Source organism: Empidonax traillii, unplaced genomic scaffold (assembly GCF_003031625.1).
Source record: "Empidonax traillii isolate 1590-97213 ecotype Southwest subspecies unplaced genomic scaffold, ASM303162v1 scaffold30:size3273891, whole genome shotgun sequence".
Lineage (NCBI taxonomy): Eukaryota > Metazoa > Chordata > Aves > Passeriformes > Tyrannidae > Empidonax > Empidonax traillii.
Window position 1 is genome coordinate 333290 of NW_020955223.1, and position 14365 is coordinate 347654.

The 14365-nt window shown below is 36.0% G+C and overlaps 1 protein-coding gene across 7 annotated transcripts in view; it reads right to left on the bottom strand.

Annotated features, from left to right (window-relative positions):
• SGCE (sarcoglycan epsilon) overlaps nucleotides 1-14365 on the bottom strand; it is a 32483-nt gene that overhangs the window by 3039 nt on the left and 15079 nt on the right. For 4 of the 7 annotated variants that reach the window (XM_027910680.1, XM_027910674.1, XM_027910704.1 and 1 more), the window contains 8 exons: nucleotides 11690-11762; nucleotides 10682-10880; nucleotides 9210-9372; nucleotides 5717-5928; nucleotides 4932-4958; nucleotides 4032-4220; nucleotides 2428-2471; nucleotides 1538-1572 (listed from right to left, as the gene is read on the bottom strand). In XM_027910680.1, coding sequence (XP_027766481.1) covers nucleotides 1538-1572; nucleotides 2428-2471; nucleotides 4032-4220; nucleotides 4932-4958; nucleotides 5717-5928; nucleotides 9210-9372; nucleotides 10682-10880; nucleotides 11690-11762 — 942 coding nt within the window. The remainder of the gene's footprint in view (nucleotides 1-1537; nucleotides 1573-2427; nucleotides 2472-4031; nucleotides 4221-4931; nucleotides 4959-5716; nucleotides 5929-9209; nucleotides 9373-10681; nucleotides 10881-11689; nucleotides 11763-14365) is intronic. The other 3 variants (XM_027910686.1, XM_027910692.1, XM_027910711.1) reach the window with 2 other exon arrangements.

Consider the following 14365-nt stretch of genomic DNA (forward strand, 5'->3'; position numbering starts at 1 on the left):
TTAACTGGGAAGTTATCTTTCTATTTGGGATCTAACAGGCTTCACAGACAGCCTGAAGCACAAAACAGAAAAGGCAGTACACAGTGTATATGCAATATTTAGTCTTTTGCATTATACCCTATAAACCTTCTCATCTAAGCACCTTATACAGTCCTCATGAATTCTGCCTATTGACAGAGAGACAATTACAAAATTTAATGTATCTCTTCATATTGGAGACCAGTAGCAATTTTCATCAGTGTATTATAAATGTTAGATGTGAGTGGTCACCTTTCACATGATTCTTTCCCAGTTAGCTTTTAACCTTGTGAAATAGCCAAGCATTATGTCAGCTAATAAGTCTGCCTTTTTAGTTAAGGTTAAAATAAAACAATTTCTTACTGGGGATTCAAATAGTTTCTGAAAAGATGTGGTCTTTTCTGAATAGTTCTGAATAGTTCTTTTAATTTCTGAATAGTTCCTGAAAAGAGCCATGGTCTACTCATCAAATTACTAAGTATGGTCTACTGAAGATTTAAAATAGAAATTTCTTATTAATAATAGTGACTGATAGTATGTTAACAATCCTGAATATATTACTGGGAATTTGAATTTTCTGTACAAAAGGAAGAAAATTTAACAATGAATGTCTAGTTCTATAGTTTTTTTTTGGCCTTAGGTGTTTTATTTCTGTAAATTTCTTACTTGAACAGATGAATAAAATCAATTGCTAAGTTTGTACTCATGCTACTAAAAAACTTAGTAGTAGCTGAATTTTGTTTTAAAGGATAACTTTCTAAAAATCTAACCTCCTGACAAGAGGAGTCATAGAAGACCCCATAGAAGATAAACTACAAGGGGCACATGCCATCATGTCATGGAAGTGCTTGCAAGCTCACCTGCACATCTGAGTTACAAAAAAAGGTGTCATTATAAACTAAGGGAAGAGGAGGAAACACTGTCTGTCCCAAATACATTCCAATGCCCACCCCCCTCCCCGGATTTCTGAGAGCTTGTCACAGGCAGTGTCTGTGATGAATATGAAAGAACAGTTGTATCCTACAAAAATTATGTGCTACAGAAAAAATACAGACACAGGAGGATTTTTAAGATCTATTTTTAGGGCAGTTTTTCAGTGCGATTCACAAGTGCTAAACCCATGCTAGCTTATATTTCATACCTTTTCAAAAATTCCTCTCTGCTGTCACCATACAGTACTATCAGGTGATTTTGCATCTTTTTTACTGCAAGACAGACTGGAATTCTTGTAACAAAACAGTCATAGCAGAAGAGTAGCACTGTGTGACATTTTTATTCCGCCTTCAAAATGTCTGCAGTAGTCAGTGTGAAGAGATGTGCTAAATGTCAACCCAAACCAGTGCTGGAGGCTTTGGATCAAGGCTTTGACTGCCAGGGTCATCTGCCATTTCCAGCATATGTACAGTAAAGCACACAAATAGCAAAGCTAGCAGAACTACAGTCAGGCTTTTTATAACTGTTCTTAATTTCCAGATAACAAAACAACCCACATGGGCAAAAAAATCTATTATATACTTGCCTCAAATCTTTGAAATGTTGTCATACGAAATTCTCCTTTAATCCCCGAAAGCAGTAATGAAGAAGAAGGATTTTCAATGAAAAGAAAGAGCTGCTTATGTAACTCCTAAGTTAAATCTTCGACTTGGAGCTGTAGTTCCCATATTATGTTCAATTCATATGTATCTCTCTAATGTTTTGCTTAAATACCTCTTTGAATATTTAAAAATCATGCTTTGGCCCCTACCTGTTCCCTGTATGATTCTTACCCCCTTTCTCATGGCTATGGCTGTAGCTTTTCCTCAAACCTGAGATGCCAACTAGAGAGAACAGTCTTAGTCTGACAGGTCATTCCTGACCTCAATCAGTGCATGAACATTTGTGAAAAGATACAAAAGTGATGACTAAGACAAGGGGAAACCTGAAGCATGGATATGTGCCTCACCACAGATTCCCCAGTATCAACCCTTTATGTCTAGTAACAGCAATAAAGATAAAGAGCTCCTTCTTCAGAGCTTAACTAGAACTGGTGGGAGTTAGAAATTTGGATTTCCAACCAAGTGTCAGAGAATCCCAACCTTGTAACCACATTTGGGAATCTGGTTGTAGCTTCATGTTGTAACAAAAGATTATTTATATGAGTTTTGTAACTCGATTGTACCCAATTCCAGGGTCTCACGTAGATTCCTAATGTAGCATTTCTCCCACCTGTTCAATCAATCCCATCCCAAAATTTTCAATGATGTATCAAAAAAAAAAAAAAAAGTCTGGAATGACAATGCTGTAATACTTTACTTTATTTGGGAATTATTTCCACTGTCCTTAGACTGTATACATTTTCACTAGTGATTCCTCCACACTGATTCCTCCACACTAATTACTTAATAGTTACAGTATTCTCTGAGTACTGACCTGCACTCTGCTGCTGTGGAATCTGAGTCTGATGTGGCAGGTTCCTATAAAAAACCATTTAAATATCTTTAATGCTTCCATACAAAGTCTGAAGTGTATTATGATGAAAGCTCAGTATTTACACTTCATTTTTTTTGCTTATGAAGCAATAATCTATTTTCAGTATGCAAATACAGTTGTCCAAAGGTTAGCCAAGTCCACGAAACAAAGAAAAATAGCACTAAAGTAGTTCCTGTTATTTCAGTTGTTAACTAGGTTCAAAGGCTCACACTTGGTGAAATGCCAGAGGTAACAAGAGTCACCACGGGTTTCTGATGTTAACAAAGTTTGGTTTCCATAAGTGATGAATACAGCAAAGGTGACAGCATTTGCCACTTAGTTATTGACACTGGAATGAACGGTCAGCCCGTTTTATGGGTCGGACCAGTTCACTTATCATGGCAAAGTTACATTTTTGTGCCCTGCTTCAGTGTCTATTTTCACAGCTACCAGATATCAAGGTGTTTTTACAGAAAGGAATTAAGGGTTGGACTATAGGTGAAGCAGATAAATACTTTATGTACAACTCAAGAAAGCCTTTGGTACAGGATTGGCACCCCAGTCATAAAAAACTGCTGTTCTGAAAAAAGAAGCCATAAAAGACAAGGCAGAGCACTTCAGTGCAGTTGTACAAGGAATAATTTATACAGCTGTACTTCCTGCAGAATTTAGCTTTGGGACAGGGAGAAGAAAACACGGAACTACGTTATGAAGGGAATTCAGGGCAAGCATGTGTAAATTAGGGTCTAGTTAGTGCTGCCACTGGACCAGCACCACTGGGGCCAAAGCTAGAGATGGTTTTGTAGAGATGGCACTGAAAAATGTCAGCCTTCTGACACCACTGCCTCAGATCTGCTCAGCCCCAGGCACCTCAAGCAAATCTTACCAGAAATGCCTTTTTGCTATAGCACTAAATTAGAACACGTGCAAAGCATTGGGTGGGTCTGTCCCAGTAGCATCATTAAGTTACTGATAAATGAACTCTAAGGAACAGGAATGAGTATTTTTCTGGTTTCTGTCTTGGAGAGAGGATGGCAACAGTGGAAATGGGTGAGAGCCCTGAGTGTTTTCCTTGACAGGTCTGTATTTATTATCTGTGTAATGGAATATGTTCTTCTGTTCAACATCAACATTTCAAACACAAACCATGTGTGACAGGTACAGGACTAACCATTTACAAAGTCTGGATTTTCTGGTATGAAACTACCATCAACCTGGTGGTAGTTTTATACCAGAACTCCAAAGACATTGGCTGAGAGACAGGGTGTCTAAAATAGAACAGTTTTAATTGATTCCTCTGTCAAAAGTAGTTTTTCTCCAAAATATTCACAAATCTAACTGTTCCATGCAAAGCCTCTTGCCAAGCTTGCAGACTGAAAGCCAGCCATCTAATTTTATAACAGAAGGCCTTTCTTTCAGCTGGAAATGCAAACATCAGAGCAATCTTGAACTGAAAGTCATTACTGAAACCTCCATAAGAAACACATTTCAGAAGACAAGCCCTGGAATCTACAGTTAAATCGTGCAACACAGTGAGCATTAAGAAGTGAAATCTAAACACTTACTGCTGTGTTTGCATCAGTGGCATGCTGGTATTGTCGTAGCTGTCAGTGTGAAGGGGTGGGACAATCTCCCCAGTCACGGGGTGAAACACGGGAAGAGTGGAAAGAGGCCACGCAATTTCTCTGTTTTTAGACATGTCACGAAGCTCTTTGGTTGATTTCTGTATAGCACTGTGATGGACCAACTGGATGCTATGTCAAAAGGAAATAAAATAGTGAGTACATATTTTAAGGGCTCTACCAAAATGGATAATTTTTACAATTATTATTGTTCTTAAAAATACAAGGACTTTGATGCATGCTACAGACTCTATAGTGCAGCAATCACAGTACCTTTACATAGTTAAATTAATAAATATTGGCTTTATTTAATTTTTAAGGCAGTAATTATTCCATTAGATTTCTTCTGTCTGAATAGATATTTCTCATAGGATCCAAGACTGTGCAATTTATGGCTAATGTTCCATTTATTTGCTGCAGTTAAAATGAAAGCTTTGGTTAACTCCTGATTCTTGTGGTAGATTCATAAAAGCTCATAAATTAATTTTAAAACACTCCATAGTATAGACCCTGGATACCTTCCAGGGTATTTCTTCTACTGGTCACTGCCTTTAAGAGACAGCTGGGAAGTCCAATAACCAGGAGTATAAATTACATATTAACATATTTATTCTAACAGCACTATTTTATTTTGAATTAACAGTCGTTAATTTCAAACCCTTTTTATTCTGGTCTTCTATCCTTGCCAGGACTCTGATTTAAAAGCAGCTTTCACATTTATGAATTAAACCATGGTTTAGAGAGAATGAAAGAAGATTATGACACACATGTATGAAGCATGACGAGCTACTGAGAATGAAAATTAAATGGTAAAAGAAAAATAACAGGAAAGAAGACACTTACTCTGGTGTTTGCATGTTTCTCTTTTCCCTAAAAACAAAACAAAATTTATGAATTAAATAATAGCATTGATAGTTGGAACATTAAATCTATCTGATGATGAAAATAGTACATGATGTAGAAATGCTGACAAGGTTATTGCTAAACGCAACTTGGCAGCATTTGCAACGGGGTTCATGGTGAGGCCTTGATGAACGCACGTAGAGAGATGTGATAATGGTGACAGACATACACACACAGACACACACACAGAGGGAAATGAAAATGCAGGTTAAAGAACAAGCTTCTGGCTAAAATAAATTCTGTGACAAAATGAAATTGTAGTTTGTGTAAGAAATGGCAGAAATCACGTTACTTGCTGCTTTCCTTTAATGTGTTTTTCTTTTATAGTATGTCTAAATTCAGTTAATCTTAACCAGGTTTATGTTATGAAGGTTAGCATTTTAGAAATTACTTAATATCCTCCTGAACCAATGATCCTTTATTAGTATTTTATTTGCATTTTAGAGAGCTGTGCACATGTGGAGATTTTGGGGAGTTTTGTGCATATGTTGAGTATTTTAAACCTTTCAGCTAGAACAACTAAAAGCCCTATGTCCACTTGCTTGGAAATCAGTGCATGTGCTTAAGTGAGAAACAGTTCAGTATTTCAAGCAGATATCTTTTGGCCTGTTTTAAAGGTTTATAATGAACCGAATGGAATTATTCTAACAAACAGTTCTTTATGCACTATAATCTTAGAAAAGTCTACAGTTACTTATTACTTATTAGCATGTTAAAGTACTCACACTCCTTCCCGTCGGCAGCACATGATATAGGCAAGGATTAGAAAAAGCACCAGTGCTATTGCCGAGGGCACTGCCAGTGTAATTAGGAAATCCGAGTAATAGTCTCTGCTTTTCAGTGTGTCAGAAGGTGGCTTGTATTCTCCACCATCAGGTAATATTCCCTCTCCACGAATCACTTCCTGAAAGGTGGAAACTTGTTTTGTATTGTCAACCTGATACCCATGGGAAAAAAGAAGAAAAAAAAAAAAACCATGATCAAATAACAAAGTAACAGAATGTAAAAACAGGCAGTATCTAACCAACCATAACATATAAAAGGATCCATATTACGTGTTAGACAAATTCTATACAATTTTATCCAATCACTTTTTTTACACGATAGAACCTTACATTTTATGAAAGCTTCTGATCAATGTGATAGAAATATTATAATATGACTCTATTTCGTGCCTACCAGAGATCCCATGTTTTTTACAGACTAATTTTAGACATACATCACACAAACAGTATTTGAGTAAAAATTCAGTAAACATCCCTAGTGCAAAGTAATTATTCAGTACTGATTTCTTTTTGATGAATTAATCCATTTCTTACTAGTCTTCCTAAATAACAATACTGCCCTCTCTTGTGTAAGTGTGGCAGAGATGAAGAGTCACATACCTATGACTTTCTTCCTTCTCCTTCAGTGCTTCCCATCCAGTGCTCAAAAAAGCAAGAGGCATCAGCTGAGGTGCTGAGGGCTGAGCAGCTCTTTGCCTCTCCCACACACCAAATGTAGGAGGCACCACAACATAAGCCATGCATTTAGTTGGTCAGTCAGAGTTTCAAGAGGTGTTTTTTATTTCAACTAGCCTTCAGAAGGCTGCATTCCTGGTCACAAGTAATTTTGTATTTATATTTTTTTATGTCTATACCTGATGTTCCTAGAAATACAACCTTGCTTTGCTACTGAATTTCCTATTGCATTTTAATGCCTTTTCCAGATGACTTTTTAACTTTCTGTCTCTGTTTTCTTGTTATCTTTAGTTAGATATTACTGTTAAATTTTATCAGTGTTAGCTTAAGACTCTTTCCAGATCATTAATGAAAATCAAATATATTTGCATATGTGCTTGAATTTTTTTCTGACTGTTCATTGAGAAATCTTGCAACTTATGGTCATTCCTTTATCATTTACATTTTAAGTCACAAACTGATGTATTACAATTTATGCAATGGATGAACAGATTTTCATGGAATGCCAGAAATTTTGTTCAGCCTAAGTGCAAGACAGTTTGCAAAACAAAAATTAACTTATGTCTTTTCCACTCATTAATTCCACAGTATCTTTTAGATACACTGACTTCCACCTGGCTGCTTAGCTGAATCGGAAACCCTAACAAATGCAGAAAAAAATATTTATGCACTTTTTTATGTGACCGACATAAGACCAAGCCCATGCACAATGTGAGAATAAGCTATCAGAAAGCAGCGTTTAGAGGAAGCATTTATTACATTGTCCCTCTTTGCAGAATTTGGAACCCCCAAACTTGAATCCACTCTTCAATTTGGTGCTAACTGCCTATGTCACCTCATAAAAATGGAAGAGGTTAGGATGGCTGTATTTTTAATCACTTGTCTACACTGTGATTATGGGAAATAGAGCTCAACTCCCTCCCAGCCCACGGATCAGGAGAGAATTCCGGCCCCTTGGCTTGCCTTGCGAAGAGCAGACTGTGATAAGATAGAGAGAAGCTCGCCTCCCTTTTCCCTTTGATGCACCAGGTTACAGCAGCAACGCTGCTGGCAACAGTAAACACCCCTACGACTGTTTAAATTCAGTTACTGTGGCAAGCTGCCAAAACAAATGTTGAATTCAAGAAGGTTGACTTAAAGGCTGCTGCAGAAAATTACACTTCGCTAAGAGCCTGTTCTTGTTACACATCCCAGGGTGATCTCTGCTTTTATCAAACCAGCATGTCAATGCTGCTTCATGATTCCTTTATGAGCCACTGCTACTATCAGACCTTTTTTTCTGAAGTACTCCTAACCAGCCACTCTTCATTCTGCATGAGCACTGCTGTGTGCACTATACCTCTGCTGCTCCCTTTTAAATTCACCCAGTTTTCTAAGGCTGTTTCTCCAGCTTCTCAAGATCTTTCCGAATTCTACCCGGTCCTTCAGTGCAGCTGCAGATCCTCTCAGTTTCATGGGGACTGCAAACTGAATTTAATAAGCACATTCCATCATCCAGCTATTAATGAAGAATGGCAAGGAATTATTAATAATTATTCTAGGTTTATGGCTACCAGCCAGCTCTTTACTAGGTCCTAGCTTCACCTAGGCCATGTTCCTGAGCTTGTTTGTGAGACAGTATCAAAACACCTTACCAAAAAGGAATGATATCTGCTGCTGCACCTCTGTTCTACTTCTTTCTTGTAGGAGGGAATTGAAGACTTGACGTAGTTTGTTCTTCACCAAGACTAGCTACCTTCTGCTGTTTTTCAGGTGCTGATAAGTACTGCTGTGTACACTTGTGCCTTTTACGGTTTCTCAACAGAAAGCCAATACAAAGTAAATAACCTGGATATTCTTTTGAAAACAAGTATTTCTGAGTTTTCTAGCAGCTTTCCTAATTTGTAATATCTAGGAAGAAACAACTGGAAGTTATTCCACCAATTTTGTGTGTGAATACCTTTTCTCATACTCAATATGTTTTATCCATTATAAAAAGCATTAAATATCTCCCTTTCAGCTTCTTTCTGGGTAATGTGTAAAGAAGCTCAACAATCATCTAAGTTTACTTTATGTACCTTCACCATCATTGTTCAAACTTTGCAATGTTCTCTTCCAATACTTTATTATTTCTTGATTTTCCTTACTGGAACTAAAAAGAAAAAATAATCTTAAAAAGCCTCTTTAGGAATTATACTCCTTCCATGGCAAATAGTCTACTGTTTGGTTATCATTTTTCTTGTATTTGAGAAAAATGTTCCCATTTATTGTTATTTAATTAGTCAACATTATTTTCTTTTTCTATATCATTTTTAACATGAAATACGTTGCAGACAATTTTCAGAAACATTTTTTTAACAGCATAAAAATATTGTTTAACTGGTCAGTGCTGTAGAATTTCTCAGTATCTGAGAAAACATATATACATAGACGCCCACTTTTTTTAGGAAAGCAGGTGTAACTAGCAGTATTAGCATATTAATGAACTACACTTACCTAAATAATTTTGTCATTACTTTTAGTTCTATAAGCCCTGGAGTTTTCTGGCCATCTATAGCATTCACTGTTAGTGAAAACAAACATGGTGGTGTCACTGGGGCTCACCTCTAATAGAATTTAGCCTACATAGCAAAATCCTTTCACAACCTTAAGCGTGTCTGCTAGATGGAAAAAAAAAGTCACAATAAAGGGCAACTGGCAAAGTTGTATGGCCAGGCTGGCAAAACTCGCACCTGTACTTCTACAAACATCGTTTTTATGCAATAATAAAATAACTCACCAGAGAGATTTTACACCAGTCAATATGGAATTGAGTACGAAATTTTTTATCGCAGGTTATTACAGGCTCCATTTCTTGACTGCACCTCAGCTGATTTTGTGGGTTTTCCACTTCTCGTAAACAGGAAGAGAATGGAACATCTGCCCCAACCATCACATACACACTGCAGAAAAAGAGGAGTGACAGACCAGCAGGATGTCTCACAGATCCCCAAAGCACAGTGATATACTCTTCCAAACATTACTGCCGTTTACAGTAACATTCAGCTGTTCTTTAAAGACTTCAATTACTTTAAAAAATTATTTTTTTCGTAGTATACTTTATTTAGCATACAAATAACTGACTGAAATCAAAAGGATTTCTCTAGCTGCACATTACAACATACTGTTTTCCCACATAATGTAAATATTTGCTTACCATGAGCAAGAAGCGTCAATTTCGATGAAGTCACAGAGCTCCAAGTGCAGTTTCCTCATATAAGTAAATCAGTACTACTTTTGAAAATTGCATTAAAATAGTGTCATTTTATCTTAAGGAAATCTTTAGTCTTGCTCATCATAGTATTTCTAAAGAGTTTCTTTCCATGTTTTCAAACTAAATTCACAATGACTAGCTATTTCTAAACGTAATACTAATATGAATCTGCCAACCTCCCAGCTTTTCCTAAAAGATTCCATACTGTAGCTGTGCTCTGCCAACAAAATTTGCTTCAGAATACTGAAAGCTGAATGTAAACTTAATAATTCATTTAGCATTACCATACATAAAATAAGAGCTACTACACTAATTGTATTATTCATTTTCATATTTAGATAGATAGAATGCTGGTGGGAAACACAGTCTGCTGCACCGGGTAACAATGTACCAATGGACCCTGAAACAGAAATTAGGTCCTGGTTGCCACTTGGTATATCAGGCATTATCTGACTAAATATTTGAAGTGCAGCCACTTGTATTAAGCGGTTCTGCTATTACTCTGGCTAGTACAAAAATAACTTGCCTTTTTAAATGTGTTCAAAAACTCCAGATACACAAAAGGGCTTTGAAACAACAATATTTTCTGCATCTATCTCACATTTTGAACCTTTAGCCCCTTCTTAGATATTATTTGACACCAAATTATATTAAATTATCTAAAAATTTTGAAAAGCATGCCAAATGACTCCTCAGAAGTAAAACTGGAATTACAAAATAAGTATATTTACTACCAACTGGTTCATAATTAATGGAATTAATTAGTAGGTATTCCTTGGATTGTAACATCAAACAGGAGCCGTGGCCTGTTGCAATGGTATCTACTACAATAAACCCATATTATAACTAGGGCTCAGAACATCAGTAAACTTATTATATCTAATTCCAAAATATAAAACAGCAATTACAAATTTTCTAGAAAACCTGAACAAATATTAAGCTTTTCAGTAAGAAAGCAAAGTGTAAAGCAAAAACATCAGACTGACACACATGCTTACCCCTCCTTCATGTCATTAATAGGAAGTGGGACTCTCCCTCCCCTGTCAAGGGCTGAAGTGATGTTTATAGCATTCAAGCGCTCTGGCTGCCATACATTTTTCACTGCTCCGAGGAAGTCACCAAGAACTTCACTTGCTAACATTTCTTCTACATTCATATTCCTTATAAAGAATTCCGCTTGATATGGTAAAGGAAAATCTAGTTGTGATGAAAGAGTGTTGCATTAAACAAAGGCTCCAATATCTGAGGTAATGATAAATGGAATGCTACTTCAAGATTATATGACTTTCCAAAAGTCTTGTATTTGAATTAGCTCATTTTGAACCTAATGTGATTATGTTTAATTCAATAGTGAGTACCATTAGCTGTTACTTGAGCTGAAAATCTTCAGTTATTTATAAAGCAACTGGGACTGGAGAAGAGGACTGGAGGAAAAGAGTCTCAGCTGGTAAAACTTCATTAAAGAGATAAAATTACATTCATGCTAATTTGAGAGTCAAAACTGATCTGCAGCAACGATAGATTCCAACCCACAACACTCCACAATGTAAACAGGTAAATATGATGAAAAGAACTAATTTTAAGGACTAAATGTCTTTATATGCCATAACTTGTTGTTTTCTGAATCTGCCTACATAAGTGTTCTTTGCATAAGGCATATAGAGAACTAAGAAGACTAAACAGCATGCAGAAAGAGAGGGAAATCATTCATCTAAAGTCCATTTGAAAAGACAGGAAGAAATGTAAAATTAAAACCAGTTTAATTAAAAACAAAAAAGCAAACTTTTTACAAGTGAGGAAAAACAGTCCTATATGACAGAAATAATCCGGATTAAAATAACAAAACAAATTAAAGCAGGAAAAATTCTCTTACTTCTCCCTTGTGCCCCTGCATTTTGCTTGAACACCAGACAAATATTTTACAGGATTTTTTATCTTGAAAAACCATAGCCTAAGAGATGGTTTTGCTTATTCAGTTCAAAACACAAGCTATTTTCTGTACATACCTTCTGCTGACATTATATTAATGATCAAATTATGTCTTGCTGTCTCAAAAGTACGCCTGTTGTAAGCAGTGATCTGGAGTGAAAAAGATGCAAAACAATTCAGAAATAAAAATTAGGTAAATGAAACACCCATGATAATTAAACTGGCAATTTAGAAATACTTATCACCTTTTAAATGCTTTGCCTCCTTATTTTGAAAAGTATGAACATTCATTTGCTAAAATAAAATTTGAAAGGTAAAGTCAATTTATTTAATGCAGTACTACCTTCAAGTCAGAATACTGGAATTTTCTTGACCAGTCTGTAGCCAAATACAATTATCCAAGGAATGGATGTGAAAAGAATACATTTTGGCCCTGATAGAAGTGTTCTACCACACATGTGTATTCTTTCTCTTCTGTTTTCTTTAAGAACAACCATAAACAAACTTTTTCCCATCAAGCCTCCAACAGCCCTCCATAAATATTGTAAGATCTTCATTCATTAATAGCTCCTAGGGAACTAAACTAGATGGAGACTTTTTTCTTTTAAAGGAAAAAGTGTTTGGATCCCAGCAATTCTCATCTCTGGGACTGGGGTTTAGTTTTAGCTCTAGACCCAGTGAAGTCACACTCCACGAATGGATTCACAAATGTTGCTCCAACACCAGTAGTTTTAAAAAAATCCTGAAATCTATAACTATGGGAGAAGTGAAAACTAGGGGTTAGACAAAACATTCTTGTGTCTTATTTTTGGAAACATATACCTTCATGATTAAAATATGCAAGTATACCAATCTTAAAGTTTAAATATCTAGGATGCCTGAAATGCGTGCAAGTGGTTACTTCTCAGTGGTGACTGTACTCCAAAGTTGTACTATATTAAGTGCTCATTCATAAGAAACACTGAATGAGGCTGGATGTCAGTATAAATATGTACTATTTTTCTACTTTTTTTTCCCTGAAAGATGATAAATCTTTCATGAAATAAACTTAAAAAAACCCTAATTTTCTTTCTAATTTTAGACTTTATTTCACTCATTTCCGAGACAAAGGAGAGGCAGAGGAGTGACAATAGTGAGAGAACTATATTGCTTCTCAGCAAACAGCTACAAACTATTGTGACATTGAGTATTAAACAAAAGATGTTGCATTTCTTTTAAGGGATTCGAATGAAAAGGAAAAATGCTGTGCAATATCTTCTGCAGGTTCATTTAAGTGGAGAGGTAAAAGCCTGCCTGACACAATTAGATCTTGTGTAACATAACAATTTCATTACAAAATTTAAAAAAATTTTATTTCTGAGATTTATTCAATCCTCAATTCTGTTAATTTTTCAAAGGGTTGTTTCAACAGCAGTTACTTAGAAAACCCCCTGGTTGTACAAGCTCTATCCAGGAGTACAGCAGTACCCACTTTGAGCCTGCACACCAGCAGTGGGATCTGCCAGTGTGGCCATGCCCCAGCACCAGGGAATAGCAACAGCAGCAGAAACTGCCTTGTCCTGAATATTCATTCAAACACAAACTGTCTTTGCACAGCTTTTAAAGGAGCTTGAGTTCAAGAATGTTACCTGCTGTACTGCAGTGCAGTGCATAATGTTAGGCTCTTCTAATTATGAACTCTCCTCCAGTTAATTGACCTACCCATGACATCCCCTCAGGACACGATGGAAGTTATACTCAGGCCAGGAGTATGCAACCACTCAGATGGCACTAGGAAGTGGATCAAATGCCATCTGCCCTCCTCACGTACCACAGAATTAATTCAAAAGCCACATCTGAGATTGGGACTGCAAAGAATTAAATTGTATGCTAGGCAAGATTTAGTTGAGATATAAGCTTGGGGTCATGCTTAGAATGGAGGTCTTGATATAGATCCTAGAATCTAAAAGCACATGCCATTTAAAACCTGGCAATTTTAAATAATGGCTTCCTCTACAGAAAGCTAAACAGAGTCTGTAAGAGCTTCTGCACATGATTAATTCTCAGATGTCATTAGTCCTGCTGAAATCAAAACTAAATTACGTATATAAAATTAAGCATGGGTGAAATTATCTACATTATAACTTAACATTCAGAGGTGTCATTCTTGAGGAAGAAAAACTATATCAAATGCAATTTAGAAAAAAAAACATCATTAAGGGTCTAAGACAAATGTACTGCTGCTGCAGCAAAATGGCTTGAGCAAGATAATGTGCAGATTTCTTTACACTGTGAACCACACAGTGATTCAGTCTGCTGTCTATGAAATACATAGCAGAAAATAAAGTCCTTTTTCCCTTTCAATTGCTGCTCCATGAACAATTAGTGCTTTTAAACATTTGGATAGCTAATTGTCAAAAATAAAGTTTTGTCATTGTTAACACTTTTAAGGATGGAATTAAATACATGTTAAGTGCTAACTAAAATACAACAATAAACATGAATAATGATCAAGGGAATACTTGATGAAAAGTAATTTTAAAAACCGCAACAAACCAAAACTAACATAAAGCCCCACAGTGTTTATTGTCTCAAATCTATTTTCCAGTGGGGAGAAGTCTGTACCATATCTAGGTTGAATTTTACAAAGTTCAGAATTCAGTTATTCTTGAAGTACAGTTGTTTACAAATATTTCTTTTTCGTCCTGTATTTTAAATAAAACTGTTATGTAGTCATTCACTGAATGCCTCTTAGAAAGTTAAAAAGACAAAAA